General features: G+C 43.4%; 2 protein-coding genes across 2 annotated transcripts in view; one reads left to right on the top strand and one right to left on the bottom strand.

Annotated features, from left to right (window-relative positions):
* Window positions 1-20,116, bottom strand: part of LOC142657225 (uncharacterized) — an 83,986-nt gene extending 63,870 nt beyond the window's left edge. Inside the window, exons 1-2 of the mRNA XM_075832308.1 lie at window positions 19,965-20,116; window positions 8,924-9,058 (exon numbers count right to left, since the gene is read on the bottom strand). The gene's annotated coding sequence lies outside the window, so the exon portion shown is untranslated. The remainder of the gene's footprint in view (window positions 1-8,923; window positions 9,059-19,964) is intronic.
* A 239-nt stretch (window positions 20,117-20,355) lies between these two features.
* Window positions 20,356-27,713, top strand: part of LOC142665372 (oocyte zinc finger protein XlCOF7.1-like) — a 33,214-nt gene continuing 25,856 nt past the window's right edge. Inside the window, exons 1-4 of the mRNA XM_075845067.1 lie at window positions 20,356-20,532; window positions 22,449-22,612; window positions 23,081-23,248; window positions 23,333-23,456. Coding sequence (XP_075701182.1) covers window positions 22,535-22,612; window positions 23,081-23,248; window positions 23,333-23,456 — 370 coding nt within the window. The 5' untranslated portion in view covers window positions 20,356-20,532; window positions 22,449-22,534. The remainder of the gene's footprint in view (window positions 20,533-22,448; window positions 22,613-23,080; window positions 23,249-23,332; window positions 23,457-27,713) is intronic.

Below are 27,713 nucleotides of genomic sequence, written 5' to 3'. Positions count from 1 at the left end.
CTTTGGTCAACCAATTAGAGGCACCTAAGTGTTTGGGAGGGGGCTCCTCTGTAAGACCATCCTCACCTCGAGATTGTGGACTAATGATGAGTTGTGAATTTAAATTGTGTACAGAAAAAAAAAATATATAAAACATAAATAATTGTTATCGCCCTAAAAATAATGACCAGACCTATAAATGATGATATTTTACGACTTCTTTCATTGTGTAGTTTAAGGAGTTGAGAAACATTATTCTAAAGTGTCTTCGCATTTGTGGTCAGGACTGGATGAGATTATTCTGGATGGTGTAAGGGCTCATCCACACGCTGCGGAATTGCTGCGATTTTCCCGACCGGAATTTTGGACAGAAAAAACGCAGCAGAATACAGTAGCAGCATAGTGGATGAGATTTAACACATCTCATCCAGCGCTGCGTAAAAATTCTGAGCAGAAATTGACCTGCGGTGCATATTTTTCAGACAGCTGCATGTCAATTCCTGCTGCGGAAAGTATACTGAATTGCTGCGTTTTTTAGAGACGTCACCATTTCCTTACATTGTGGAAAACGCAGCAAAATACGCTCAATTTTCTGCCGTAAAAAAACGCAGGAATTGGTGCGTTTTTGCCACAGCAGAAAGTCTGCGACTTTCAACGGAATTGCTGCAGAAATTTTCTGCAACAATTCCGTTGTATGTGGACAACTACTAAGAGTTATTCCAGAGAGACCCCAACACGAACGTCTCCCCCGGAGTTCATGTGAGAGTGAAATACGGAGTCAGACTTGTCTGAACACTGAAGGTTATTTCCACCGTGGTCATAAAAACCCGATCCCGGAATTCAGGGCCGGTTCTAGCTTTTCTGCTGCCGGAGGCAAAAATTGATGGCGCCCCTCAGATCTCGATTGACTTCCCCCTGACTGTTCTACAACACTACCAGCCTCCACCAACTCTTGCGGATGCACAGTTGCCTTGTACTCCCCTGGAATGCGCGGTGCAGCAATGAAGCCGGGCAGAGTACACCTCTCTGCACGGTGAGTGCCCAAGTAGTACAAGGCAAAGGCACATCCGAGAAAGTTGGAGGAGACTGGTAATGATGTATAACAGCCAAGGGGATGTCAATCAAGCATGGAAAGGTGGGTTTGGAGGTATAACTGTGACTCTTCAAGATCGCGGCACCGCCCCATGACCCTTTAATGAGTATATAGCATACAGCGTGCACCTTTTAAAAGTTGATTTTATAGATTTTGCTGCATCTGAAAAAATCATACAGGGGAATGTTTGGAAATATTGTCAGGTCATGTATTACCGCATGGTGGCGGTTCTAGGGGTTGAAATTACCTGACAGGTTCCCATTAAACATACAAAGAATTGCAACAATTCCATCTGCCCTGCAATTTTCTTATTATAAATATATCCTATATAAATTACATCTCCAGAACCAAGCTCTGACATACACACAGTACCACAACCAAGAATTACTGTATTGAGCTTGGTTCTGGGGATGTGTGTAATATATATATACACACACACACACACACACACACACACACACACACACACACACACACACACCAGAACCAAGCTCAGTACATATATACACCATTAGAACAGTGCTCAATACAGCACCAGAACCTAGCTCAGTACATATATACAGCACCAGAACCAATATCCTAACATATATACAGCCCCAGAACCAAGCTCATTACATATATACAGACCCAGAACCAAGCTCATTACATATATACAGCACCAGAACAAATATCATAACATATATACAGCCCCAGAACCAAGCTCATTACATATATACAGCCCCAGAACCAAGCTCATTACATATATTCAGCCCCAGAACCAAGCTCATTACATAAATACAGTACCAGAAACAAGCTCAGTACATATATATAGCACCAGAACCAAGATCATACACATATATAGCATCAGAACCGAGCTCAAATACATAAAAACAGCACCAGAGCAAAGCTCAGTACATATATACAAACACCAGAACCAAGCTCAGTACATATATACAACACCAAAACCAAGCTCTGTACATGTAACCTCCATGTGCCTCACATTAATAGTAGTTAACCCCATCATGTTTCTCAGTCATAATGGGTTAATGTGTGAGGTACATGATGGGGTTAATTACTATTAATGTGAGGCACATGGAGGTTAAATTCATCGCACCTCGCGCCTCACAATAAGTGATAGAAAGCAGTCTTTATTTTTATTTTTTTTACAGCGTACACATCATAAATGATGCAAAAAGTTTGTTGTGCAGGTTATTACGGCTGCGCCAATACCGAATGTGTGTATATTTTATGTATTGAGACTTATTTTAATGTTTATTGTAAAAAAGGTGTATGTGTATGTGTATTTTTTTTTTATTTAAAGAGGCTCTGTCACCAGATTATCAAATCCCTATCTCCTATTGCATGTGATCAGTGCTGCAATGTTGTTTTTTGTTGTTTTTTAAAAAACGATCATTTTTGGCTAAGTTATGAGCAATTTTATATCTATGCAAATGAGCCTTTCTAATGGACAACTGGGCGTGTTTTCTCTTATTTCCAACTTCCAACTGGGCGTGTATTGTGTTTTTAGCAACTGGGCATGTTTACTTCTTTCACTGCACAATCACACACTGCTGTAGATCATGCTGGGCTGGAACAATGAGAAGTGTATGACACTGATTAGTCACTGATTGGTCAGCGTCATACACTCCTCTGTACAACGCCCAGTTGTCCATTAAGAAACTCATTAGCATAAATCTAAACTAGCTCATAACTTGCTCAAAAATGATCGTTTTTCAAAATAAAAACCACTGTTATCTACATTACAGCACCAATCAGATTATGTAGGAGACAGGGCACTTATAATCTGGTGACAGAGCCTCTTTAACATTACTTTATGTTTTTACTTTATTTTTAAACTTTAATGTACTGGCATATATCTATATGTCAGTACATTAGCCTGTGTACTGATAGGACATACCTCAGTATGCCCTAACAACAGGAAATACGGTAGGACAGCCCTTCAATGGACCCTGGGCTGTCTGCCCATATACACCGCGTTCCAAATTATTATGCAAATGTTATTTTTCGCTGATTTTCCTAAATAGTCGATGCAAATGACAGTCAGTATAATCTTCAAGCCATCCACAGTTGGAGTATAATGCAAATTTTATTGAACAAATCTCCTAATGATAACAGATTTTCTTTAGAAGTAAAAAAACTCAAAATGCACTGTTTCACATTATTATGCACAACAGAGATCAAAACATTTTAACCCCTTCCCGACATTTGGCGTAAATATACGTCATGGAAAGCCAGTGCTTCCCGCAAAATGTCGTATACTTACGCCAAATGTTTGGCACCGGTTCAGAAGCTGAGCCGGGGCCATCATCGTCGGATCTCAGCTGTATCTTACAGCTGACATCCGACTGTAATGGCGGGGACCGAAATTAGCTTCGGTCCCCACCATTAACCCCTTAAGTGCAGCGCTCAAACGCGATCGCTGCACTTAAGGTGTTTGCAGCTCATCGGAACCCCAGCAATGAAATTGCCGGGGTTCCGGTGGCTGCAATGGCAACCGGAGGCCTAATACTGGCCTCCCGATCTGCCTAGCACCGAAGCCGGTCAAGATCCGCCCGGCGGCGGAGCCTGATCGGCTTCCGTAGCTGCCGGCAAGATGGCGCCGGGTCAGGAGATGATCCGGCGTCATCAGCGGTGGAAGTCAGCTGTACTGTACAGCTGACATCCACCTGTAACGGCAGGAACCGGAGCTAGCTCTGATCCCTGCCATTAACCCCTTCGATGCAGCAATCGAAAGCGATTGCTGCATCGTAGCGGTTACTAGCAGATCGCCAGCCCTGACAGGCAATCAGGACTGGCGACTGCTGTTATGGCAACAGGAGACACAATGGTCTCCTGCTCTGCCATTATGGAAGCCGATTTAGGCCCCGCCGGGAGGCGAAGCCTAATCGGCTTGCTGTCAGTGAATGACTGACAGATCTAATACATTGCACTACATAGGTAGTGCAATGTATTAGAAAAAAACTAAATCTGACCGTTGGACCTTCAAGTCCCCTAGTGGGACTTGAGAAAAAGTGTAAAAAAAAGTGCAAAAAATAAAAGTTTGAAAACAATAAAAGTTTCAAGTAATCAAATAAAACACAATCCCCCTTTTACTCTTATCAAGTCCTTTATTATTGAAAAACAATAATAAACCATAAGTATTTGGTATCGCCACGACCGTAACGACCTGAGGTATCAAAATATTATATTATTTATTGCACGCGGTGAACAGCATAAAAAAAAAACGTAAAAAACTTTACCAGAGTTTCTGTTTTTTTTTTCACTTTGCCCTACAAATATTAGAATAAAAAGTGATCAAAAAGTCGCACGTATCCAAAAATGGTACCTATAAAAACTATAACTCGTCTCGCAAAAAACAAGCCCTCATACACCTCCATCGATAAAAAAATAAAAAAGTTATGGTTCTCACAACTTGGCGACAGAAAAAAATACATTCTTTTTACAAAAGTAATTTTATTGTGCAAAAAGTTGTAAAACATAAAAAAATGCTATAAATTAGGTATCGCCAGAATCGTACTGACCCGCAGAATAAAGGTAACATGTCATTTATAAGGCATGGTGAACGCTGTATAAAAAAAACTAAAAAAGCTGTGCCAGAATTGCGTTTTTTTGTTTACCTGGCATCCCAAAAAATAGGATAAAAGGTGATCAAAAAGTTGCATGTACCCCAAAATGGTACCAATAATAACTACAGCTCGTCCCGCAACAAACCAGCCCTCATACCGCTACGTCTATGAAAAATAAAATTAGTTATGACTCCAATAAGTCAGGAAATAAAAAAAATATGCAGTTGTGCCCGAGGGGAACATTTCTTCTGTTTCAAGAGGCGATTTATCAAGGACCTAAAATTAGGGAACCAGGAAGGGGAGAGCCCAAACATATCCGCTGGAAGGGACGGTGCCCGTATTATACCAGGACAACACTTTCCCAGCAAAATTCCCCAAACTACAAAGGTGCGGAGTGCGAACCAAAAGGGGCATAAGAAAGGACGCCATTTATCAGTGCGACACCGGCCTGTGCAGAAAGGTTTGCTTCACAGCGTAACACACATCTATGGATTATTTTATTTTATTTTTTTACCCCATTATTATACCACCTGACTATGCCCCTTATATACTCCGCCCTGCTTACATGTACCCCCACATTATAAATGGAAACACCAGCAATACTCAAACAAATATAGTACCAAGCAAAATCCACTCTCCAAAAGCCAAATGGTGCTCCCTCGGCTCTGAACCCTACAGCGTGCCCAAACAGCAGTTTCCTTCAACATATATGGCATCGTCATACCCGGGAGAACCCTTTTAACAATTTTTGGGGTGTGTGTCTCCAGCGTCATAAGCTTGGCATGACATATTTGCCACTGAATGGCATATCTGGGGAAAAATATAAATTTTTAATTTCCACCATCCGCAGTGCATTAATTTATGGAAAAGACCTGTGGGGTGAAAATGCTCACTACACCCCTTAATAAATGCCTTGAGGGGTGCAGTTTCCATAATGGGGTCACTTCTCAGGGGTTTATTTTTATTATTTCACATCTGAGCCTCTGCAGTTGTGAACCAATACTTTGTAAATCGCCAAATTAGGCCTCCACTCCGCATGGTACTCTTCACTCCTGAACCCTGTCATATGTCCAGGCAAAAGATTAGGGTCACATGTAGGGTGTTTCTAAAACCGGGAAACACCGCATAATAATTAGAGAGCTGTCTTGTTATGGTGGCACAAGCCGGGCACCACATATTGGCATATCTATGGAAAAAAAATACATTTTCCCTCTGCAACATCGAGTGCACACTAATTTCTACAAAACACCTGCAGGGTTAAAATGCTTACTACACCCCTTGGTAAATGCATTGAGGAGTGTAGTTTCCAAAATGGGGTCACTTCTGGGGTGTTTCCACTGTTTTGGGCCCACAGGCGCCCAGAAACCAATCCAGCAACATCTGCACTCCAAATGGCGGTCCTTCCCTTCTGAGCCCTGCCGTTTGCCCAAACAGCAGTTTATGACCACATATGGGGTATTGCCGTACTCGGGAGAAATTGCTTTACAAATGTTGGGTTCTTTTTTTCCTTTATTTGTTGAGAAAATGAAAAAATTTGCGCTAAAGCTACGTCTTATTGAAGAAAAAGGATTTTTTTTATTTTCACTGCCCAATTCTAATAAGTTCTATGAAACATCTGTGGGGTCAAAACGCTCACTACACCCCTAGATGAATTCCTCAAGAGGTGTCGTTTCCTAAATGGAGTCACTTTTTGGGCGTTTTCATTGTTTTGTCCCCTCAGGGGCTTTGCAAATGTGACATGGCCTCCGCAAATCATTCCTGCTAAATGTGATCTCCAAAAGCCAAATAGCGCTCTTTCCCTTCTAAGCCTCGCCGTGTGTTCAAACAGCCGGTTATTACCACATGTGGGGTATTGTTTTACTCGGCAGAAATTGCTTTACAAATTTTACAGTGCTTTTTATCCTTCAGTCCTTGTGGAAATGAGAAAAAATTATCTAAACCTACATTTTCTTTGAAAAAATTTAGATTGTCATTTTCAGGGCCTACTTCCAATAATTTATGCAAAAAACCTGTGGGGTCAAAACATTCACTATACCCCTAGATAATTTCCTCAATGGGTGTAGTTTCCAAAATGGGGTCACTTGTGGGTGGTTTCCACTGTTTTGTCCCCTCAGGGGCTTTGTAAATGTAACATGGCCTCCGCAAACCATTCCTGCTAAATTTGAGCTCCAAAAGCCAAATAGCGCTCTTTCACTTCGAAGCCCTGGCGTGTGTCCAAACAGCCGTTTATTATCACATGTGGGGTATTGTTTTACTCGGGAGAAATTGCTTTACAAATTTTGCGGTGCTTTTTCTCCTTTAGTCCTTGTGGAAATGAGAAAAAAAAAAATCGCTAAACCTACATTTTCTTTGAAAAAATTTAGATTTTAATTTTCACGGCCTACTTCCAATAATTTCTGTAAAAAACCTGTGCGGTCAAAATGCTCACTACACCCCTAGATAATTTCCTTGAGGTGTGTAGTTTCCCAGATGGGGTCACTTTTGGGGATTTTCACTGTTTTGGCACCGCAAGAGCCCTTCAAACCTGACATGGTGCCTAAAATATATTCTAACAATAATAAGGCCCCAAAATCCACTAGGTGCTCCTTTGCTTCTGAGGCCGGTGCTTCAGTCTAGTAGCACGCTAGAGCCACATGTGGGATATTTCCTAAAACTGCAGAAACTGGGCAACAAATATTGAGTTGCATTTCTCTGGTAAAACCTTCTGTGTTATAAAAAAAAATTGTATTAAAAATTTATTTCTGCAAAAAAATATGAAATTTGTAAATTTCACCTCTACTTTGCTTTAATTCCTGTGAAATGTGTAAAGGGTTAAGACATTTTCTAAATGCGGTTTTGAATACTTTGAGGGGTGAAGTTTTTAAAATGGGGTGACTTTTTGGGGGTTTCTTATATATAAGGCCCTCAAAGCAACTTCACAACTGAACTGGCCCCTGTAAAAATAGCCTTTTGAAATTTTCTTGAAAATGTGAGAAATTGCTGCTAAAGTTCTAAGCCTTGTGATGTCATAGAAAAATAAAAGGATGTTCAAAAAACGATGCCAATCTAAAGTAGACACATGGGGGATGTTAATTAGCAAGAATTTTGTGTATTATAACTGCCTGTCTTACAAGCAGATACATTTAAATTGAGAAAAATGCTAATTTTTGCAATTTTTCGCTAAATTTTGGTGTTTTTCACAATTAAATACTGAACATATTGAGCAAATTTTGCCAGTAACTTAAAGTGCAATGTGTCACGAGAAAACAATCTCAGAATCGCTTGGATAGATGAAAGCATTCCGTAGTTATTACCACATAAAGTGAAACATGTCAGATTTGAAAAATGAGGCTCTGTCAGGAATCAAAAGTGGCTAAAGAGGGAAGGGGTTAAAGGTTGTAAAGAGAAAACTAAAATGGTAATTTGTTGAATTTGCAGCATCAGGAGGTCATATTTACAGAAATCAAAAGCTCTTTCAATCAAAAAAAACATAAAAGGCCAAGTTACATGTTAACATAGGACCCCTTCTTTGATATCACCTTCACAATTCTTGCATCCATTGAATTTGTGAGTATTTGGACAGTTTCTGCTTGAATATCTTTGCAGGATGTCAGAATAACCTCCCAGAGCTACTGTTTTGATGTGAACTGCCACCTACCCTCATAGATATTTTGCTTGAGGATGCTCCAAAGGTTCTCAATAGGGTGGAGGTCAGGGGAACATGGGGGCCACACCATGAGTTTCTCTCCTTTTATGCCCATAGCAGCCAATGACACAGAGGTATTCTTTGCAGGATGAGATGGTGCATTGTCATGCATGAAGATAATTTTGCTACGGAAGGCAGAGGCGTAGCTAGGTTCTCCAGCACCAGGGGCAAAGATTCAGTTTGGCACCCCCCCCAACCTCTTTCCCGACATCTCCTTCCCCCTCGCCGTGTTTGTTTTCTCTACCAATCGACGTGTCATTTCTTTTCCACATTTATTTTTATGTAACGCGAGCATAAAAACATTTGTACATTTTACAAGCACCATAGTTCTATACACAACACCAGAACCAAGCTCAGTACATAAATACAGCACCAGCACAAATACAGCTCAATTTAGTGCAACCCCTGCCGTATAGGTATGTACGGCGTAAAACTACAGCTCCCAGCATGGCCCTAACAATGGTAAGGATATGCTGGGAGTTGCTGTTTCACAAAAAATAAATCATATCATAATCACACCACCCATCATCTCGCTGCAGATCATACAGTGACTACATTACTGATTAGAGGCAGAATGAACATTTACATTAAGTGACTCACCGGTGACATCTCAGATTCTAGTTATTTTTCTCCATCCGGACCAGACCTCTATGATGACTTGTCCCGGTCACAGCCCATTTCTGCAGTTTGCCGCTCACATGTCTTCAGCTTCTTACTTTTCCAACATATCTGCACCTATAAATAAAGATAAAGTTATCATTATACCACACACTACGCCCCAAAATATAATAGCACTATACACTGCACCTCTAATTATAATAGCACCATACACCATGTCCCACACACACTGTGCCCCCTGTAGATAGTGCCTGCCATAGAGCCCCCTGTAGATAGTGCCCCCATATAGCCCACCCCTGTATCTGTGGAGCACTATAGGGGGAGCTATTTGTGGGATAATATATACAGGGGTGGGCTATATCTACAGGGGGACTATATACAGGGGTGGGCTATATCTACAAAGGGACTATATCTACAGGGGTGGACTATATCTACAGGGGTGGGCTATATCTACAGGGGTGGGCTATATCTACAGGGGGGGACACTATATCTACAGGGGTGGGCTATATCTACAGGGGGGACACTATATCTACAGGGGTGGGCTATATCTACAGGGTTGGGCTAGATCTACAGGGGTGGGCTATATCTACAGGGCGACTATATCTACAGGGGGGACTATATCTATAGGGGGTCTATATCTATAGGGGGGCTATATGTACAGGGGTGGGCTATACACTATATAGCCCCCCCTGTATATGGTGCTCCATAGATAGCCCACCCCAGTATAAAGCCTCCCGCGTGTAGATAAAGCCCCCCACGTAGATAAAATCCCCCCGTAGATAAAGCCCCCCGTCCCCCGGGTAGACAAAGTCCCCCTTGTAGATACAGCCGCACACTTTGCTTACAATTTAAAAAGAAAAAATAAAATATTTAAACTCACCTTAATCCCGCTCCCATGCCGTCCGGCAGCCATGGAGACCTGCTCTCTTCTGCGCAGGTCTCCTGGGGGTTGAACGCAGCATCTATGAAAGGCTCTGATTGGCTGGGCAGGATGACTTTCCCTGTCACTCAGCGCCTTTCATCGACGGAAGCTTCACTGTTACAAAAGGTGCCCGGTCATTCATTGCCTCTAATTGTACCTGTGTCCTATAGACACAAGTACAATTATAGTGCAGGAGGAGGTGGTGCTGGCGCCCCCCTCTAAGCTGCGCCCGGGGCACATGCCCCGCCTGCCCCCCTAGCTACGCCCCTGACGGAATGCACGGTTCTTCTTTTTGAACCACGGAAAGTGGTCAGTCATAAACTCTACGTACTTTGCAGAGGTCATTTTCACACCGTCAGGGACCCTAAAGGGGCCTACCAGCTCTCCCCCCATGATTCCAGCACAAAACATGACTCCGCCACCTCCTTGCTGACGTCGCAGCCTTGTTGGGACATGGTGGCCATTCACCAACCATCCACTACTCCATTCATCTGGACCATCCAGGGTTGCACCGCACTCATCAGTAAACAACACGGTTTGAAAATTAGTCTTCATGTATTTCGGAGCCCACTGCAACCTTTTCTGCTTGCTAGCATTGTTTAGGCGTGGCCGAATAATAGTTTTATGCACACATGCAAACCTCTGGAAGATCCTACACCTTGAGATTCGCGGTACTCCAGAGGCACCAGCGGCTTCAAATACCTGTTTACTGCTTTGCAATGGCATTTTAGCAGCTGCTCTCCTAATACTATTTATTTGTCTGGCAGAAACCTTCCTCATTATGCCTTTATCTGAATGAACCAGTCTGTGCTCTGAATCAGCCACAAATCTTTTCACAGTACGATGATCACGCTTAAGTTTTCTTTAAGTATCCAATGTTTTCATACCTTGTCCAAGGTATTGCACTATTTCACGCTTTTCAGAGAGATCCTTTTTCTTTCCCATATTGCTTGAAACCTGCGGCCTGCTTAATAATGTGGAACGTCCTTCTTAAGTAGTTTTCCTTTGATTGGGCACACCTGGCAAACTAATTATCACAGGTGTCTGAGATTGATTACAATGATCCAAAGAGCCCTAAGACACAATACCATCCATGAGTTTAAAGAGGCTCTGTCACCAGATTTTGCAGCCCCTATCTGCTATTGCAGCAGATCGGCGCTGCAATGTAGATTACAGTAACGTTTTTATTTTTAAAAAACGAGCATTTTTGGCCAAGTTATGACCATTTTCGTATTTATGCAAATGAGGCTTGCAAAAGTCCAAGTGGGTGTGTTGAAAAGTAAAAGTCCAACTGGGCGTGTATTATGTGCGTACATCGGGGCGTGTTTACTACTTTTACTAGCTGGGCGCTCTGATGAGAAGTATCATCCACTTCTCTTCAGAACGCCCAGCTTCTGGCAGTGCAGACACAGCCGTGTTCTCCAGAGATCACGCTGTGACGTCACTCACAGGTCCTGCATCGTGTCAGACGAGCGAGGACACATCGGCACCAGAGGCTACAGATGATTCTGCAGCAGCATCGGCGTTTGCAGGTAAGTCGATGTAGCTACTTACCTGCAAATGCTGATGCTGCTGCAGAATCAACTGTAGCCTCTGGTGCCGACACGATGCAGGACCTGTGAGTGACGTCACAGATCTGCACTGCCAGAAGCTGGGCGTTGTGAAGAGAAGTGGATGATACTTCTCATCAGAACGCCCAGCTAGTAAAAGTAGTAAACACGCCCCGATGTACGAACATAATACACGCCCACTTGTACTTTTACGTTTCAACACGCCCAGTTGTACTTTAGCAAGCCTCATTTGCATAAATACGAAAATGGTCATAACTTGGCCAAAAATGCTCGTTTTTTAAAAATAAAAACGTTACTGTAATCTACATTGCAGCGCCTATCTGCTGCAATAGCAGATAGGGGTTGCAAAATCTGGTGACAGAGCCTCTTTAATTGAAAAACTAATAATTAAATGTTTATGACACTTAAATCCAATGGGCATAATAATTTGGAACACTGTGTATGGTATGTCGCTCAATCTCGTCACAGGAATTCCCTGTGACGCGATCCAAGTGGCATCCCCCCTTCTCATTTTCCCCTGAATGCTGCAGTCCGCTGTGATCGCAGCATTCACGGGAATAACGGCGGAGATGAGAGGTTTCTCTGATCTCCGCGAGCGGGGCTCCGGCTAATAATACAGCCTGCGGCTGCGGTGTAATACAGCCATTGCCACGTTCCTGACAGGAAGTGCATGCGCGGTCAGCATGAGGAGATGCGGCCGGCGCTACACTAATGAGCGGCGGTTCAGGCACTGAAGACAGAGCATAGGGATGTTTTGTAGTGCGCCCGCCATGTTCTGTTTTCAGTGCCGTCAATCATTAGTGAAGCGCTGGCCGCATCGCATCATCCTGACAGCGCGCACTTGTCAGGACTCAAGAGCGGGGCAATGACTGTATTACAAAGCCGCAGCCCCGCTCTCATACATTCATGTGTTACAATACTTAGCGGTGCAGCCGCACAGCTAAGTATCGAAATAGATGAAATAACGGCATCGAACCGCTTGGGGATGCAGAGTATCGAAATAATATCGAAGTTTCGATGCATCGTGCATCCCTAGCCCGAACAATGGTAAGGATATGCTGGGAGTTGCTGCTTCACCAAAAAAAAATAATAATAAATCATACCACCCATCATCTCGCTGCAGATCATACAGTCACTACAGTACTGATCAGAGGCAGAATAAACATTTACATTAAGTGACTCACAGGAGACGTCTTTTCAGATTCTAGTTGTTCTTTTTGTCTTCTCCATCCGGTCCAGACCTCTATGAGTACCTCTCCCTGTCACAGCCCATTTCTTCTGTTTGCCGCTCAGATGTCTTCAGCTTGTCACTTTTCAAACATTTCTGAACCTATAAACGAAGATAAACTTCTCACGGTGCCCCACACTGTGCACCTAAATATAATAGCATCATACACTGCACATCTAATTATAATAGTACCATACACAGTCCCTGATTATAATAGCGCCATACACAGTCCTTGATTATAATAGCACCATACACCTTGTCCCACACACACAAACAGTGCTCCATGTAGCTAGTGCCCCCATAGAGCCCCCTGTAGCTAGTGCCCCCCATATAGGCCCTGTAGAAAGTGCCCCACGTATAGCCCCCCTGTAGAAAGTGCCCCACATATAGTCCCCTCCATAGGTAGTGCCCCACATTTAGCCCCTCCGTAGATAGTGCCCAACATATAGTCCTCCTTTTGAAAGTGCCTTACATATAGCCCCCCTGTAGATAGCGCTCTACATATAGCCCCCTATAGATAGCGCTCTATATATATATATATATATATATATATAAATAAACTCAAGCAAATAGTAGGAGCAGCACAGTGTAAATACCAAAAACGGCTGGTGCTAGCTTAAAAAAAAAAGGAGTGACGCGCTCCTCATGTATATACAAAAAATAGAGACCAGAAGCAGCACTCAAATAGCAAAAGATGTGAATTTATTTACCCAACAAAGCAACGTTTCACTTCCTCCAGGCTTGAAAATGCTTCCATGGAGGAAGTGAATCGTTGCTTTGTTGGGTAAATAAATTCACATCTTTTGCTATTTGAGTGCTGCTTCTGGTCTCTATTTTTTGTGTATATATATATATATATATATATATATATATATATATATATATATATAATATATATATATATACACACACACACACACTACCGTTCAAAAGTTTGGGGTCACCCACATAATTTTGTGTTTTCCATTAAAACTCACACTACTTATATTTATCAAATGAGTTGTAAAATGACTAGAAAATATAGTCAAGACATTGACAAGGTTGGAAATAATGATTTTTATTTGAAATAATAATTTTCTCCTTCAAACTTTGCTTTGGTCTTGGAATGCTCCATTTGCATCAATTACAGCATTGCAGACCTTTGGCATTCTAGCTGTTAATTTGCTGAGGTAATCGGGAGACATTTCCCCCCATGCTTCCAGAAGGCCCTCCCACAAGTTGGATTGGCTTGATGGGCACTTCTTGCGTACCATACGGTCAAGGTGCTCCCACAACAGCTCTATGGGGTTGAGATCTGGTGACTGCGCTTGCCGCTCCATTACAGATAGAATACAAGCTGCCTGCTTCTTCCCTAAATAGTTCTTGCATAATTTGGAGGTGTGCTTTGGGTTATTGTCCTGTTGTAGGATGAAATTGGCTCCAATCAAGCGCTGTCCACAGGGTATGGTATGGCGTTGCAAAATGGAGTGATAGCCTTCCTTATTCAAAATCTCTTTTACCTTGTACAAATCTCCCACTTTACCAGCACCAAAGCAACCCCGGACCATCACATTACCTCCACCATGCTTGCCAGATGGCGTCAGGCTCTCTTCCAGCATCTTTTCAGTTGTTCTGCGTCTCACAAATGTTCTTCTGTGTGATCCAAACACCTCAAACTTCGATTCGTCTGTCCATAACACTTTTTTCCAATCTTCCTCTGTCCAATTTCTGTGTGCTTTTGCCCATATTAATCTTTTCCTTTTATTAGCCAGTCTCAGATATGGCTTTTTCTTTGCCACTCTGCCCTGAAGGCCAGCATCCCGGAGTCGCCTCTTCACTGTAGACGTTGACACTGGCGTTTTGCGGGTACTATTTAATGAAGCTGCCAGTTGAGGACCTGTGAGGCGTCTATTTCTCAAACTAGAGATTCTAATGTACTTGTCTTGTTGCTCAGTTGTGCAGCGGGGCCTCCCACTTCTCTTTCTACTCTGGTTAGAGCCTGTGTGTGCTGTCCTCTGAAGGGAGTAGTACACACCGTTGTAGGAAATCTTCAGTTTCTTGGCAATTTCTCACATGGAATAGCCTTCATTTCTAAGAACAAGAATAGACTGTAGAGTTTCACATGAAAGCTCTCTTTTTCTAGCCATTTGGAGAGTTTAATCGAACCCACAAATGTAATGCTCCAGATTCTCAACTAGCTCAAAGGAAGGTCAGTTTTATAGCTCCGCTAAACAGCAAAACTGTTTACAGCGGTGCTAACATAATTGCACAAGGGTTTTCAAGTGTTTCCTAATCATCCATTAGCCTTCTAACACAGTTAGCAAACACAATGTACCATTAGAACACTGGAGTGATGGTTGCTGGAAATGGGCCTCTATACACCTATGTAGACATTGCATTAAAAACCAGACGTTTGCAGCTAGAATAGTCATTTAGCACATTAACAATGTATAGAGTGTATTTCTGATTAATTTAATGTTATCTTCATTGAAAAAAACTGTGCTTTTCTTGCAAAAATAAGGAAATTTCTAAGTGACCCTAAACTTTTGAACGGTAGTGTATATATATATATATATATATATATATATATATATATGTATATAATACATATAATGTCTCATGAGCCAAAGCTGTAGAAACGCAACCCTGGTCATGAATACGGTTGTAAACAAAGCAGGACAAGGCTAGCAACTATGTCCACGTTTGATCATAGAATCAGTGCATTGTCTACACAGACCTCTGGAATGCCAGAAGGTCTAATCTATTAACTCTGTGAGCCCCTGATGAATTACTGCAGTTACTTATGAGTAAGGAAACGCGTAGGGCTAGATAACTACAGATAGGCAGGATTAGTGTTTTGCTAAACACGAGATCCTCACAGTGGAATCCACAGCAGCAGCAGCTATAGCTGTATCAGCTACTGGCACACACTGGGCTTGATAAAGCAGCTGATTTGCTAATAAGGGAGCTGCACAGAGATCTCTATAGCAGCAGTAGCTGAAATACAAGAGATTCATCTAGAGGAACTCCTAGAGCAGCTGCTCATGTTGCTTCAGTTCCTGGCACACACCTTGTGACAAGGAGGGTACCGGTCCCAACTTGGAACAAAAATATTTAAACATAATATTTTTTGAATATAAAAAATATAAAAATATAAAAATAAATAAAAACCAGGAAAATGCTAAAATAAATTATAAATACTAGAGTGTGATGGTATTAACCATTTAAATCTCATCCTTGTCCTATCTGAACTTATTACATATGTCAATGTAAAGTGCGCAAGCGCTAGTGAACGAACCTTATGGATACAATTGTATCACTATCTGATACAATTGTATCACTATCTTAAATTGCTAAAAAAAAAGAAATAAATCTCACGTTAGGCTCTAACCAAAAAATTCCCATTGGTATTCATCCAGTGAAACACAAAGCAGGACATTTAGAATTGCCCTGCTTTGTTTGGAAACAATGGAGACAGGAGATAGTTTGATAACCTGTCTCCATTTCAAACCTCCCGCGCGCACGTACGGTCTTGCGCGCGGGCGTTCATGATTTGGCTGGTGATACATTATCACCATGCCGACCCATGCTAGCCGGGGGCGAGCGCCACTCGTCCCCCGCTGCAAGCGTACCGACAGGGTTAAATAGCCCTGCGTCGGTACGCTCTGCAGCTGAAGACCACCTCACCACTCCACCAACGAGGAACAGCTGGGACCTGACTGCCTCACCTGTCTTGCATTCTCCGGACCTGCTGCGGCTCCTGCTCCACCAACGACACGCTAAGTATCACGTGTAGCAACAGCTACACTTAACCCTTTCTCTCCCTGTCTCCTCCTGCTGCCCCTGAAGTTAATCCTTGCTCTCCCTGAGTACTGTCCCTAAGTTAACCCTTGCTTCCCTGAGTAACCCTTGGTGCCCCTGAGTCCCTGTGGTTAACCCTTACTGTCACTAAGTTAACCCTTGATTCCCTGAGTAACCCTTGGTGCCCCTGAGTCCCTGTGTTAACCCTTACGGTCCCTGAGTAACCCTTGCTTCCCTGAGTAACCCTTAGTGCCCCTGAGTGCCTGTGTTAACCCTTACTGTCCCTGAAGTTAACCCTTGATGCGCTGTGTAACCTTTGCTGTCCCTGAAGTTAACTCTTGCAGTCCCTGCGTTAACCCCTTGCTGACAAACCTTCCCACTGTTAATCCTTTACCTGATTAAACCTTAGCGTACATGGACAGTTATATTAGGAGGGAATGGGACAGAGATAGTGAGCGTGTGAGAATTATGGGTATTGTGTTGTAACGTAACTTCTATGTATGTTTAGGTAAGTGGTGGCGGTATAATTAGGATTGTGATACCGTGTTTATACTGTACTGTGATTAGTTACTATATTTTATATATGAGAGTGATTACTGTATGTTAATAAATATTACCTTTATTTACAACCGGTCTTACTCCCTTGAGAAGCAGCAAAGCAATTAGATCGATGCTAGCATAAGGAAAAGGTAGGGGAACTAGGCATTACCCCAGTGACCCTGATTATAAAGGAGGTAGTAATAGTGGGTGACACGAGTAAGTGAAACCCCGCTATAACCCCACCGCCTTTAACAGCCACACATATAGCCTCCTGTGTAAATTGCTCCCCACATATAGCTCCACTCCGGAGTAAGTGACCCCTGTAGATAGAGCCCACCCTGCCCCCTCCCCCTAGATAATGCCACTCACACTTGAGGAAAAAAAAACAAAAAAAACTTTAGATACTTACCTTGATCCCGTTCTCGCGCCGTCCTGCTCTCTTCTGAGCAGCTCCGTTGGGACTGAAGACATAAGCGGTGTGGTGACGTTATCCCGCCGCTTACATCGTTGAAAGGCGGTGATTGGCAGGGCAGAAGGACTTGCCCACCAATGAGCGCCTAGCGTCGTTGAAAGGCACTCATTGGCGGGCCAAGTCATTCTGCCCTGCCAATCAGCGCCTTTCAACGATGCAAGCGGCGGGATAACGTCACCATGTAATTGTATCTGCGTCCTATAGAAGCAGGTACAGTTAGTGCAGGAGGGGTTGGCGGCTCATCTCGCCTCATGGACATGGTGTGGCCCTGATGGAATTACAACAAAGCTACAAATAGTTCTTCGTCTTGTACAGATAACGGGGTCACTAGTAAGACAGATATAGATCATAAGACATCACGTCATTTATCTCATCCGCTCTCTACAATGTCAGGTTCAATATGTCGGTTGTATAACATTCATGGTGCGAATACAAAAACCCCTTCTAGATCGTATTAAGAAAGACGCCAGTAATCCATCAGTCATGTATATACGTGGCCATCCCCATGACAACACTGAATGTCATGGTGCGGGGGGAGAAGTATGGAGGGGTTTGCAGGCTGAGCCCTCTCCACATGCTGCAGGTGTATTACAGCTGACACCTCGCACTAACAGCCAGGAACAGAGAGAACGCAGATCCCGGACATTTAACTACTTAGATGCTGTGGTCAATAGCGACCGCAGGTGGTCAGCTGATCGGCTCCTCGCGACACGATCACGGGATGCAGATGGTTGTCATGGCAGCCTGGGGGGGTTTTAATGATGGTCCGCCACCTTCCCGCTTCTATTAACCACTTAGGTTTAAAGAGGCTCTGTCACCAGATTTTGCAACCCCTATCTGTTATTGCTGCAGATCGGCGCTGCAATGTAGATTACAGTAACGTTTTTATTTTTAAAAAACGAGCATTTTTGGCCAAGTTATGACCATTTTTGTATTTATGCAAATGAGGCTTGCAAAAGTACAACTGGGCGTGTTGAAAAGTAAAAGTCCAACTGGGCGTGTATTATGTGCGTACATCGGGGCGTGTTTACTACTTTTACTAGCTGGGCGCTCTGATGAGAAGTATCATCCACTTCTCTTCACAACGCCCAGCTTCTGGCAGTGCAGACACAGCCGTGTTCTCGAGAGATCACGCTGTGACGTCACTCACAGGTCCTGCATCGTGTCGGACGAGCGAGGACACATCGGCACCAGAGGCTACAGATGATTCTGCAGCAGCATCGGCGTTTGCAGGTAAGTCGATGTAGCTACTTACCTGCAAACGCCGATGCTGCTGCAGAATCAACTGTAGCCTCTGGTGCCGATGTGGCCGACACGATGCAGGACCTGGGGCAGGAAGTGAGTGACGTCACAGCGTGATCTCTCGAGAACACGCTGTGTCTGCACTGCCAGAAGCTGGGCGTTCTGAAGAGAAGTGGATGATACTTCTCATCAGAGCGCCCAGCTAGTAAAAGTATTAAAAACGCCCCGATGTACGCACATAATACACACCCACTTGGACTTTTGCAAGCCTCATTTGCATAAATACAAAAATGGTCATAACTTGTCCAAAAATGCTCGTTTTTTAAAAATAAAAACGTTACTGTAATCTACATTGCAGCGCCGATCTGCTGCAATAGCAGATAGGGGCTGCAAAATCTGGTGACAGAGCCTCTTTAATCATGATATACTGCGATACATTAGTGTATTGTACCGGCGATCTAATCATCACTAATTCACGTCCCACTGGGGAGGAACACAATTCATAGAATCACTGTTTATTTGTTGCTCTAAAAAAAAAAAATTTCAAATGTAGTAAAAAGTGATCAACAATTTTAGCTCGTCCCACAAAATATAGTCAGCCCATCGACGGAAAAATAAAAAAGTGATAGATCTGAGAAGAGGGGGAGGGAAAAACTAAAACAGAAGCTGTCCTGGTCATTAAGGGGTTAACCTGCGGTGCGGATTATAGACACGCAGGATATCGGATTTATACCGCGGATTCGCTGCGCATTTGTTGCAGAATACCGCCATTAAGTTCAATGGAAAGTCAAGTTCCACAACAAACGCCATTGTTCCCAGAATCCTCTGCGGCTCCACCGCGTGTTCACAGCAACGCTGCAGGTTACACATATATAAAAAAGGCGTCATGTGACCCCTGCAGCCAATCACAGGCCGGAGAGGTCACATGTCATTATAGGGGTCACCCGGACACAGCCGGAAGAGCAGGGACGTGTTGCTATGGTAACGCTCGGAGAGGTTAGGATCGGCCTTGCTGTATTTCTGTAGTAGATATTCGGGAGGATTATACGTCCACCATTTGGGGTGAATATTCGGGGTGATTTCCTTGCGTGTTGTGGGTCGTATTCGCTACGTGTGAACATTCCCTTAAACCGCACGGTGAACAGCATTAACAAGAAATGTATAAAAGTCAGTGAATAAGTTGTAAGTCCCGAATATTATGTCATTACAAAATACGACTCGTCCCACAAAACACCCGAGCACTACAAAGACCAGAAATAACAACTTACCCCAAAGAGGCCGGCACTGGAGGGGTTAAATCCCGGCTAGGAGTCCAGTGGGCGGGGTCACTCAATGATTGACAGCTCTCTGTACACACACTCATACAAGGGTGACTGATAACAGAGAGAACACCCGACCAACGCTGCTCTCAACCTCATGCACGGCAATAGCGGAAGGACCTGTGATGACGTCACCACCACGTGGTCAGGGCAGGAAGGGCGGAGCTTATGGGTAGAGAGCAACAAGGACATGTGATGTTGATCACGTGACATGAGGGGCGCAGCTCTGTATAGGGGCGGAACTCCTGCGCTGTGTGAAGGTGATAATCACGTGACATGAGGGGCGGTGCTCCTATTGTATGTCGAGAAGCGATGATAACACGTAACATGGAGGGGGCGTAGTTCCGTTCCTTTCTGTCCCGATCATGTGGGGGTGACGTCATCACAGGTCATTCAGCTTTTGCGGTGTTTGAAGTGGAGCGGCACTGGTCGGGTGTACATGACTTCTGGTCTCCGCTGTTTAATGTTCTCTCTGTGATCAGTCAGGAGATTTCCCATTAAGCAGCAGTAGTAAAAGGTAAGGTTACATGAGGCCATTTCTGTCCGGTTTTGGTGCGGTTTTTATTTGGCACAGTGTTTGTGATTTATTATTGATTTTTAGTGCTGTAAATATTAAATACTGGAGGGTTTAACCCCTTGGTGACATCAGATCTATAGTATTATGTTGTACGTGCGCCGTCACACTAGAAGGAGCGCAGCCTGCACCGTACACGACTACTGACAGCCGCCGGCAACCGCCAAGATCAGAGACCGTTTAATCCCAGATGATTAACCCCTCAGATGCCGTGATCAATAGCGACCGCGGCTTCTGATCAGTTTGACAGATAGCGGCTTGCTCAGCCCTCCGAATAAATTGCGTGATGGTGAGAGGTTACCATTTTAATACATTCTAATATGTTGTTATTTTTTACAAAAAGTGATGTAACCATTAAAAATAAGTAACGTAATGGCCACATCCGTTAATATCCAAATTGCGCCACAAAAATCCCTCGCAGCGCGCGGTCACCGTAAATATAAAACCCCTGGCACGCGCGGTCCCTCGGGAGTGCAGGACCCCTGGCACTGGAAATATAAAACGTTCTGTCTCACAATCCGGCGACGCAAAACGGTTTTATCTTTTAAACATCTCGTTCTTTTCTAGTAGAAGATAAATATATCAATTTGGTGTCGTCGTAATCTTATTGACCCGGAGAATAAAGGTAACAAGTCATGTTTACCGCATGTGAACGCTGCAAAAACAAAACCCCAAAAAATAATAGGATTCACTGCTTTTTCTGCTATTCCAGCCCAAGATTTTTTATTTCTCTTTCCCAGTACATTATAGGGGACATTAAAGGGGTTTTCCACGATCAGACAACTGATGACCTATCCATTTGCTTCCGGCTCTACCAGGCAGCCGGAGCAGCTGATCGGTGCGGGGTCCGGTTGTCAGACCCCCACGATCATATACAGATGATCGTGGAAAACCCCTTTAGAAACTACATCGCGTCCTACAAAAGCCATGTTCTCTTACGGCTATTTGACGGAAATATAAAAAAGTTATGGCTTTTGGAAGGAGGGTGCCATGACAACCATCCATAACCCGTGATCGTGTCGTGAGGGGCCGATGAGCTGTCGGATAGGACCACCCCCTCTTTCTTACAGCTTAGATTCTGCAATCGCTATTGACCAAGGCATCTAAATATATAAATGGTCGTAATCGTAGTTCTCTCAGGTCTCCGGCCTTTGTCATGTGAACAACTCCTGAGCGGTAAATGTCCTGTGCAGGAAGGGGTTAAATTAGTAAAATAGAAGTTTATACTGAATCTTATTTCACAAAACAATGTGTCACTCTGCTCCGCTCCACCTGCGCTATAACATGATGATAAGAAATCACACTGCATGTTTCCTTTATATATAATGTCACCTCAGCTGCTGCAGAACCTCACAGTTCATGTGCACCACGTCTTGTGCGATGTCAGCAATGTCTCCCCAGTATCCGCCATGTGTCAGGTTGTCAGGAGTCAGGTCTTCATTGTCTGGGGGGAAATGTCTTCATTTTACTCTTCTCACCTGAGAGATATGCCATAAATGTCTGATATATGGGGGTCCCACCTCTATGTGGAGAACGGGGGTCCCCCGACCCGCCTGGTGAGGTGATGACTACATCCAGGTGGAGAATGAATGGAGAGGTGACCACACATGTACACGACTCTCTCCATTCACTTGTATAGGAGTTCCAGAAACAGCCGAGCACGGCCAGAGGTGGAGCCACATCTATCAGACATTTCTGGCATATCCTGGGGAGAAATGTCCGTGTTGGGAATACCCCTTTATTCCATGTGGTGACGGCTCTGAGAAGATGTTTCTCTCAATGATGAATAAGTGAGGTTCTGTATGTCACACATGATGTTGTCCCCTGTATGATCTCCATCTTCTCCTTCCTTCATAAAGACGTCTGCAGTACTAGATCCTCCAGATCCTCCAGTTTTCTCATCTTCTCCTCCACAACGTTCCTTCTCCTGAATCACCCACCAAGGATGGACAAGGACAGGAATGAGATGAGCAGAAGAATATTAGACTTCACCTTGGAGATCATCTACCTGTTGAGCGGAGAGGTAAACTTTTCTACATTATCGAACAAGTCCCACATAGGGAAGGGACAATACATAATAGGAGGAATCCAGTGTCCTGTATAACCACGTCCAGACCTTCCAAGTGACGTCAAGAAGCTGAAGATCAGCCACCAATATGGTCAGTTATGTGTCCTGTCACCAATGCAGCAATAGTAATGTTGTAGAGCAATGAGAATGACCAGGAACCAGGAGGATCAGGATGACCTCTATATAGAAACATAGAAGATGACGGCAGGAGAAGAGCACATGGTCCATCTAGTCGCCCCCAATATTATTTCCTTTTTAGTTTTGGCCTCGTTCTATTTTCTCAATGTCTTTTTGTAGGTGAGGTCTCCAGTATTACAGATGTGGGGTCACTAGAGGTCTATACAGCGGGGTCACAATCTCCCTCTTTCTACTGAGGGGGGAAATACTGTGTTCAGTTCTGTAAGTGTCTCTCTCCATACACAGGAGTACACAATAGTGAAGAAGACATCGGGTGACTGTACGACTCCCATCATCCATGAGTCAGGAGGATGGAGCAGTAGTCCCATCACAGAGCCTCCCCCTCACTCCCGGATACATGAGAAGAAGATCTTAGAACTGATCTACAAGATGACTGAGCTGCTGACTGGAGAGGTGACACTGCTGGGAATGCTGGGAAATTCTACAGTAACAGCACTGGAGGTGTCTGGGTGATGACTGTGTCATTGTGTGTGTCAGGTTCCTATAAGGTGTCAGGATGTCACTGTCTATTTCTCCATGGAGGAGTGGGAGTATCTAGAAGGACACAAGGATCTGTACGAGGAGGTCATGATGGGGAACTACCGGCCGCCCACATCACGAGGTAATCGTAACAACCCGCTAAATAAAGTTATTTATACCGCAAGGTAAACGGTGTGAATTTAGGACACAAAAAAGTGTGGCAACCTTTTTTTTTTTTTTTTATATTCCCCCCCCCCACCCCCCAAAAAAAAGTTAATAAATTCTATGTACCCCAAAATGGTGCTATTAAAAATTACAACTTGTCCCGCAAAAAACAAGACCAAACAGCTATGACGAATCAAAAATAAAAATGTTATAGCTCTTTGAATGAGACGATGGAAAAACTTAAAAAATAGCTTGGTCGTTAAGGCCTAAAATAGGCTGAGGGGTTAAAAACGAAAGTGTCCCACAAAAACACACCCTCATATGGCTATGTCCATGAAAAAATAAAGGAAGGCGCGAAGGAAAAGATGAAAAAACTAAAAATGGCTGCAGTGCCAAGGGGTTAAGTAGCGATTTTCCTCAGATAATGTAGATTATACAACCCCGTTGGCTTCTTACAGGAGAGGGTGGAACATTTCTAACAGACTTTTCAGATCAGATTGTTGTCCTCTGGTGGTAGCACAGAGAAATCCACATGGTTTATTAGATAGCACCAAAGCCATAAAAGACTACAGGACCAATAAAAAAAGTGGAGGACAGATAACTTAACTTTAGCAAATAGTGCCAGGCAGCTGCTGCCAAAGCTAATAAAATCATGGGGTACATCAAAAGAAGCCTAGAAACAAATCACTAGGAATATTGGGTACAATTTTGGGCACCTGTGTATAAGAACTAGAACGGGTGCAGAGTAGGGCGACCAAGGTAATTAAAGGCTATATACACCTTCAAACTTTTTTTTGAAATAAGGTCAGTCAGTGTGTTATGCAACTTTATCATTAGTTTTTATTAAAAATAATTTTTACTTTAAGTATTAATTGTGGAAGGGGAAAGACTTGTAGTTCAATTGAACAATTGAACAAAATAAAATAATAGACTTTATTTATAAACAAATATTATGTTTCAACTAATATAAAAGGGAGACATTCAGACATTGATACGATCTTCCCGTGCAACCGGCACTGATACTCTTGGCAGAAATATTTATTGGTTGTTTTACACTAATTGACTGCCAGATAGCAACATTGAATAACATACAGTTTATGAGGCAAATTGTGTCCTTTTAATAGTGTAGGATTGGGAGTCATCTGCACTACAATACAATTGGACCTGCGTTGGATAATTTTAAATATTCATAATATTTGTTTATAAATAAAGTTCATTTTAGTTTTTTCCATTGAACCACAAGTCTTTCCCTTCTTTCCCCTTCCACAATTAATACTTGTACATTACTGGTGGTATACACCTTTGTGGTTCCCATTACCCACTCCATATAATATAAATGAGAGCGTATTTTCAAAATCTTCTATTTTTACTTTTTTAGATACAGCTGCTCTGTATTCTGTATACAGAGCAGCTGAATCCTGTATCCGTCAGGTCCGCGGGTCACGCAGGATCCACCTGTAATCGATCACATCTAAGTTATGCGCTTAGGTGTGATGGATAACTGGTGGATACTGCATGTCAGAGACTCACAGAACTTGCTGACACTGAACCCGTTGGTCCTGTAGACATCCCCTACATCTGGAGGAAAGAAGGTTTCTATACAAACATAGACGGGGATTCTTTACTGGAAGGGTATGTGCACGTGGCTTATTTTCAGCCATTTTTTGTTTTACGTTTGCCCATTAATTTCAATGGGAAATACGTCTTTCAGCTCCGACGAAGCGTATGTTTACGCGTCCGTTTTTTAAAAACAGCCGCCTAAACAAAACGCCCCGCGAAAAAGAAGTGCATGTCACTTCTTGAGCCGTTTTTGGAGCAGTTTTTCATTGACTCTATAGAAAAACAGCTCCAAAAAATGGCCATAAAAAACGCTGCGAAAAATGCGAGTTGCTAAAAAAACGGCTGAAAATCAGGAGCTGTTTCCCCTTGAAAACAACCTCGTATTTTCAGTCGTTTTTTTAGTAAGGGTATGTTCACACGGCGGGGGTCCGTAACGGCTGAAATTACGGGGATGTTTCAGCCTGAAAACATCCCCGTAATTTCAGCCGTACCGGCATGTGCAGGCGCTTGAACGCCGCGTCAATTACGGCCGTAATTAGCGCTGCTATTCATTGGAGTCAATGAATAGCGGCTCCAATTACGGCCAAAGAAGTGACAGGTCACTTCTTCTACGCGGGCGTGTATTTACGCGCCGTCATTTGACAGCGGCGCGTAAATATACGCCTCGTGTGAACAGACAAACGTCTGCCCATTGCTTTCAATGGGCAGATGTTTGTCAGCGCTATTGAGGCGCTATTTTCGGGCGTAATTCGGGGCAAAAACGCCCGATTTACGTCCGTAAATAGGCCGTGTGAACATACCCTCAGTGTGTGCACATACCCTTAGGGTCCGAACAAACACAGCGTAAACATTGCGGATTTTCCGCAACGGATTAATTGCGGAAAATCCCCAGCATGTTGTAGTAGCTAATGTGTGGCTGACATTCCAACAAATCTCATCCCCACACTGCGGAAAAATGCCGCCGTAAAAACCGCACATAAATTGACCTGCAGTCCGGTTACTTCAACCGCAGCATGTCAATTAAAGAGGCCCGGTCACCAGATTATAAGTGGCCTGTCTCCTACATAATCTGATTGGCGCTGTAATGTAGATAACAGTAGTGGTTTTTGTTTTGAAAAACGATAATTTTTGAGCAAGTTATGAGCAATTTTAGATTTATGCTAATTCGTTCTTAATGACCAACTTGGCGTTTTTTTTTTTTTACTTTTTACCAAGTGGGCGTTGTAAAGAGAAGTGTATGACGCTGACACTGAACCGGTCAGTCCCGCGGACCTGATGAGTACAAGATTCAAGTAATTTAGAAAGACTATTATTGGCACACTCCTGCACTTTAATAGTTTTCTATATAATACCAGTGTAACCGGAGGTACTTTTTAGAGGCTCTGTCTCTAATTTAGTAATGCCCTATCTCCTAGCTAATGTAATCGGTGCTGTCACACTGATAATTCTAGTGAAAATTTTGTCCCAAAAACGTTTATTATTATTTTAAAAGTTGAGCTTTTTTCTAAATATGTAAATGATCCGTTATTAGACAAGTGGGAGGTAACCGCAGCGATTCTCCTGAGATGGAGCTATCTCACAGCCTCTGACGCTGTCCCATCAGCATGTAGCTGCTTCACACAGTATGAGAGAGTGAGGCTGGAGGGAAGGGAGATCACTTCAAACCGCCATATCTCGGGCTGTGGAACACCTAGAACAGTGATTCTGGTGGAAGCATATGAAAGAGGAGATTGTAATCTTTCATATGCCACTGGGATCAGGGTTCTAGCTGTAACACAACCGGAGATATCGCCAGTTGAACACACAGTCCGGTATAGAAGCTGTATACTATATAATATCACTGTATTGCTGGGCAGGGAAGGGGGAGAAGCTGTATGACGATTGGACAGCGTCACATAGAAAACAATAGATTCTGGATTTGTTGAAATCTCTTCCACATTTCTGTTACTGTAATATGCTGCAGATTTTCCGCAATTTAAATCCATTGGAGAAAATCTGCAGCTAATCCGCCCCATGTGCACATGCCCTTAAAGTCGTTGTGTCTCGAACGGAAGTGCACCTAAAAGTATTTCCTGCACATAGTACGCTCTCTGCCTATGCACATAGTGTACTACTTGCAGGGCAGATTGCAGCGGCCGGAGCGCACAGAGAAGTGACCGACTATAATAAGCTGGCCGACTGACTGAGATGCCTCACTAATAGTCAGCGGCCGGGGTGCACAGAGCAGTGACAGACTATACGGCATACAGCTGGAGAACTGACCCGGCTCTGCTGTGCATTATCTGCTTTTTCGGCACTGGAAAAGTACAAGAGAGAACCTTATAACAGGTGTGGAATCAGTGCGTAGATAGTTCAAAGATAGATCCGGCAACAGTGTGTTTTACTGCGCATGCGTGTCTTCTTAAAAGCATCACTAGAATGACGTTCATGGACCCACATGAAGAAAAAGCAGGGGGCGCCATTTGGATCTAGAAAGTTCAATAACTCGGGATGCATAAATATTTTTTAATAACTTGGGGATGGGGAAAAGTATTATGCCTCATGCACATGACCGTGTGTGTCGGCCAGTGTCCTATTTTTCCACGGATCACCTGCTAAAGTAAATGGGTCTGTGAAAACTATTGGGTGCACCTCGGAGGCAGTGAAAAACGTCTCGAGTGGCACTCTGTCCTGT

The sequence above is a fragment of the Rhinoderma darwinii genome, chromosome 1, assembly GCF_050947455.1.
Source record: "Rhinoderma darwinii isolate aRhiDar2 chromosome 1, aRhiDar2.hap1, whole genome shotgun sequence".
NCBI lineage: Eukaryota > Metazoa > Chordata > Amphibia > Anura > Rhinodermatidae > Rhinoderma > Rhinoderma darwinii.
Note: the sequence above shows the minus strand (reverse complement) of the source record. Positions and strands in the feature narration are given on the sequence as shown.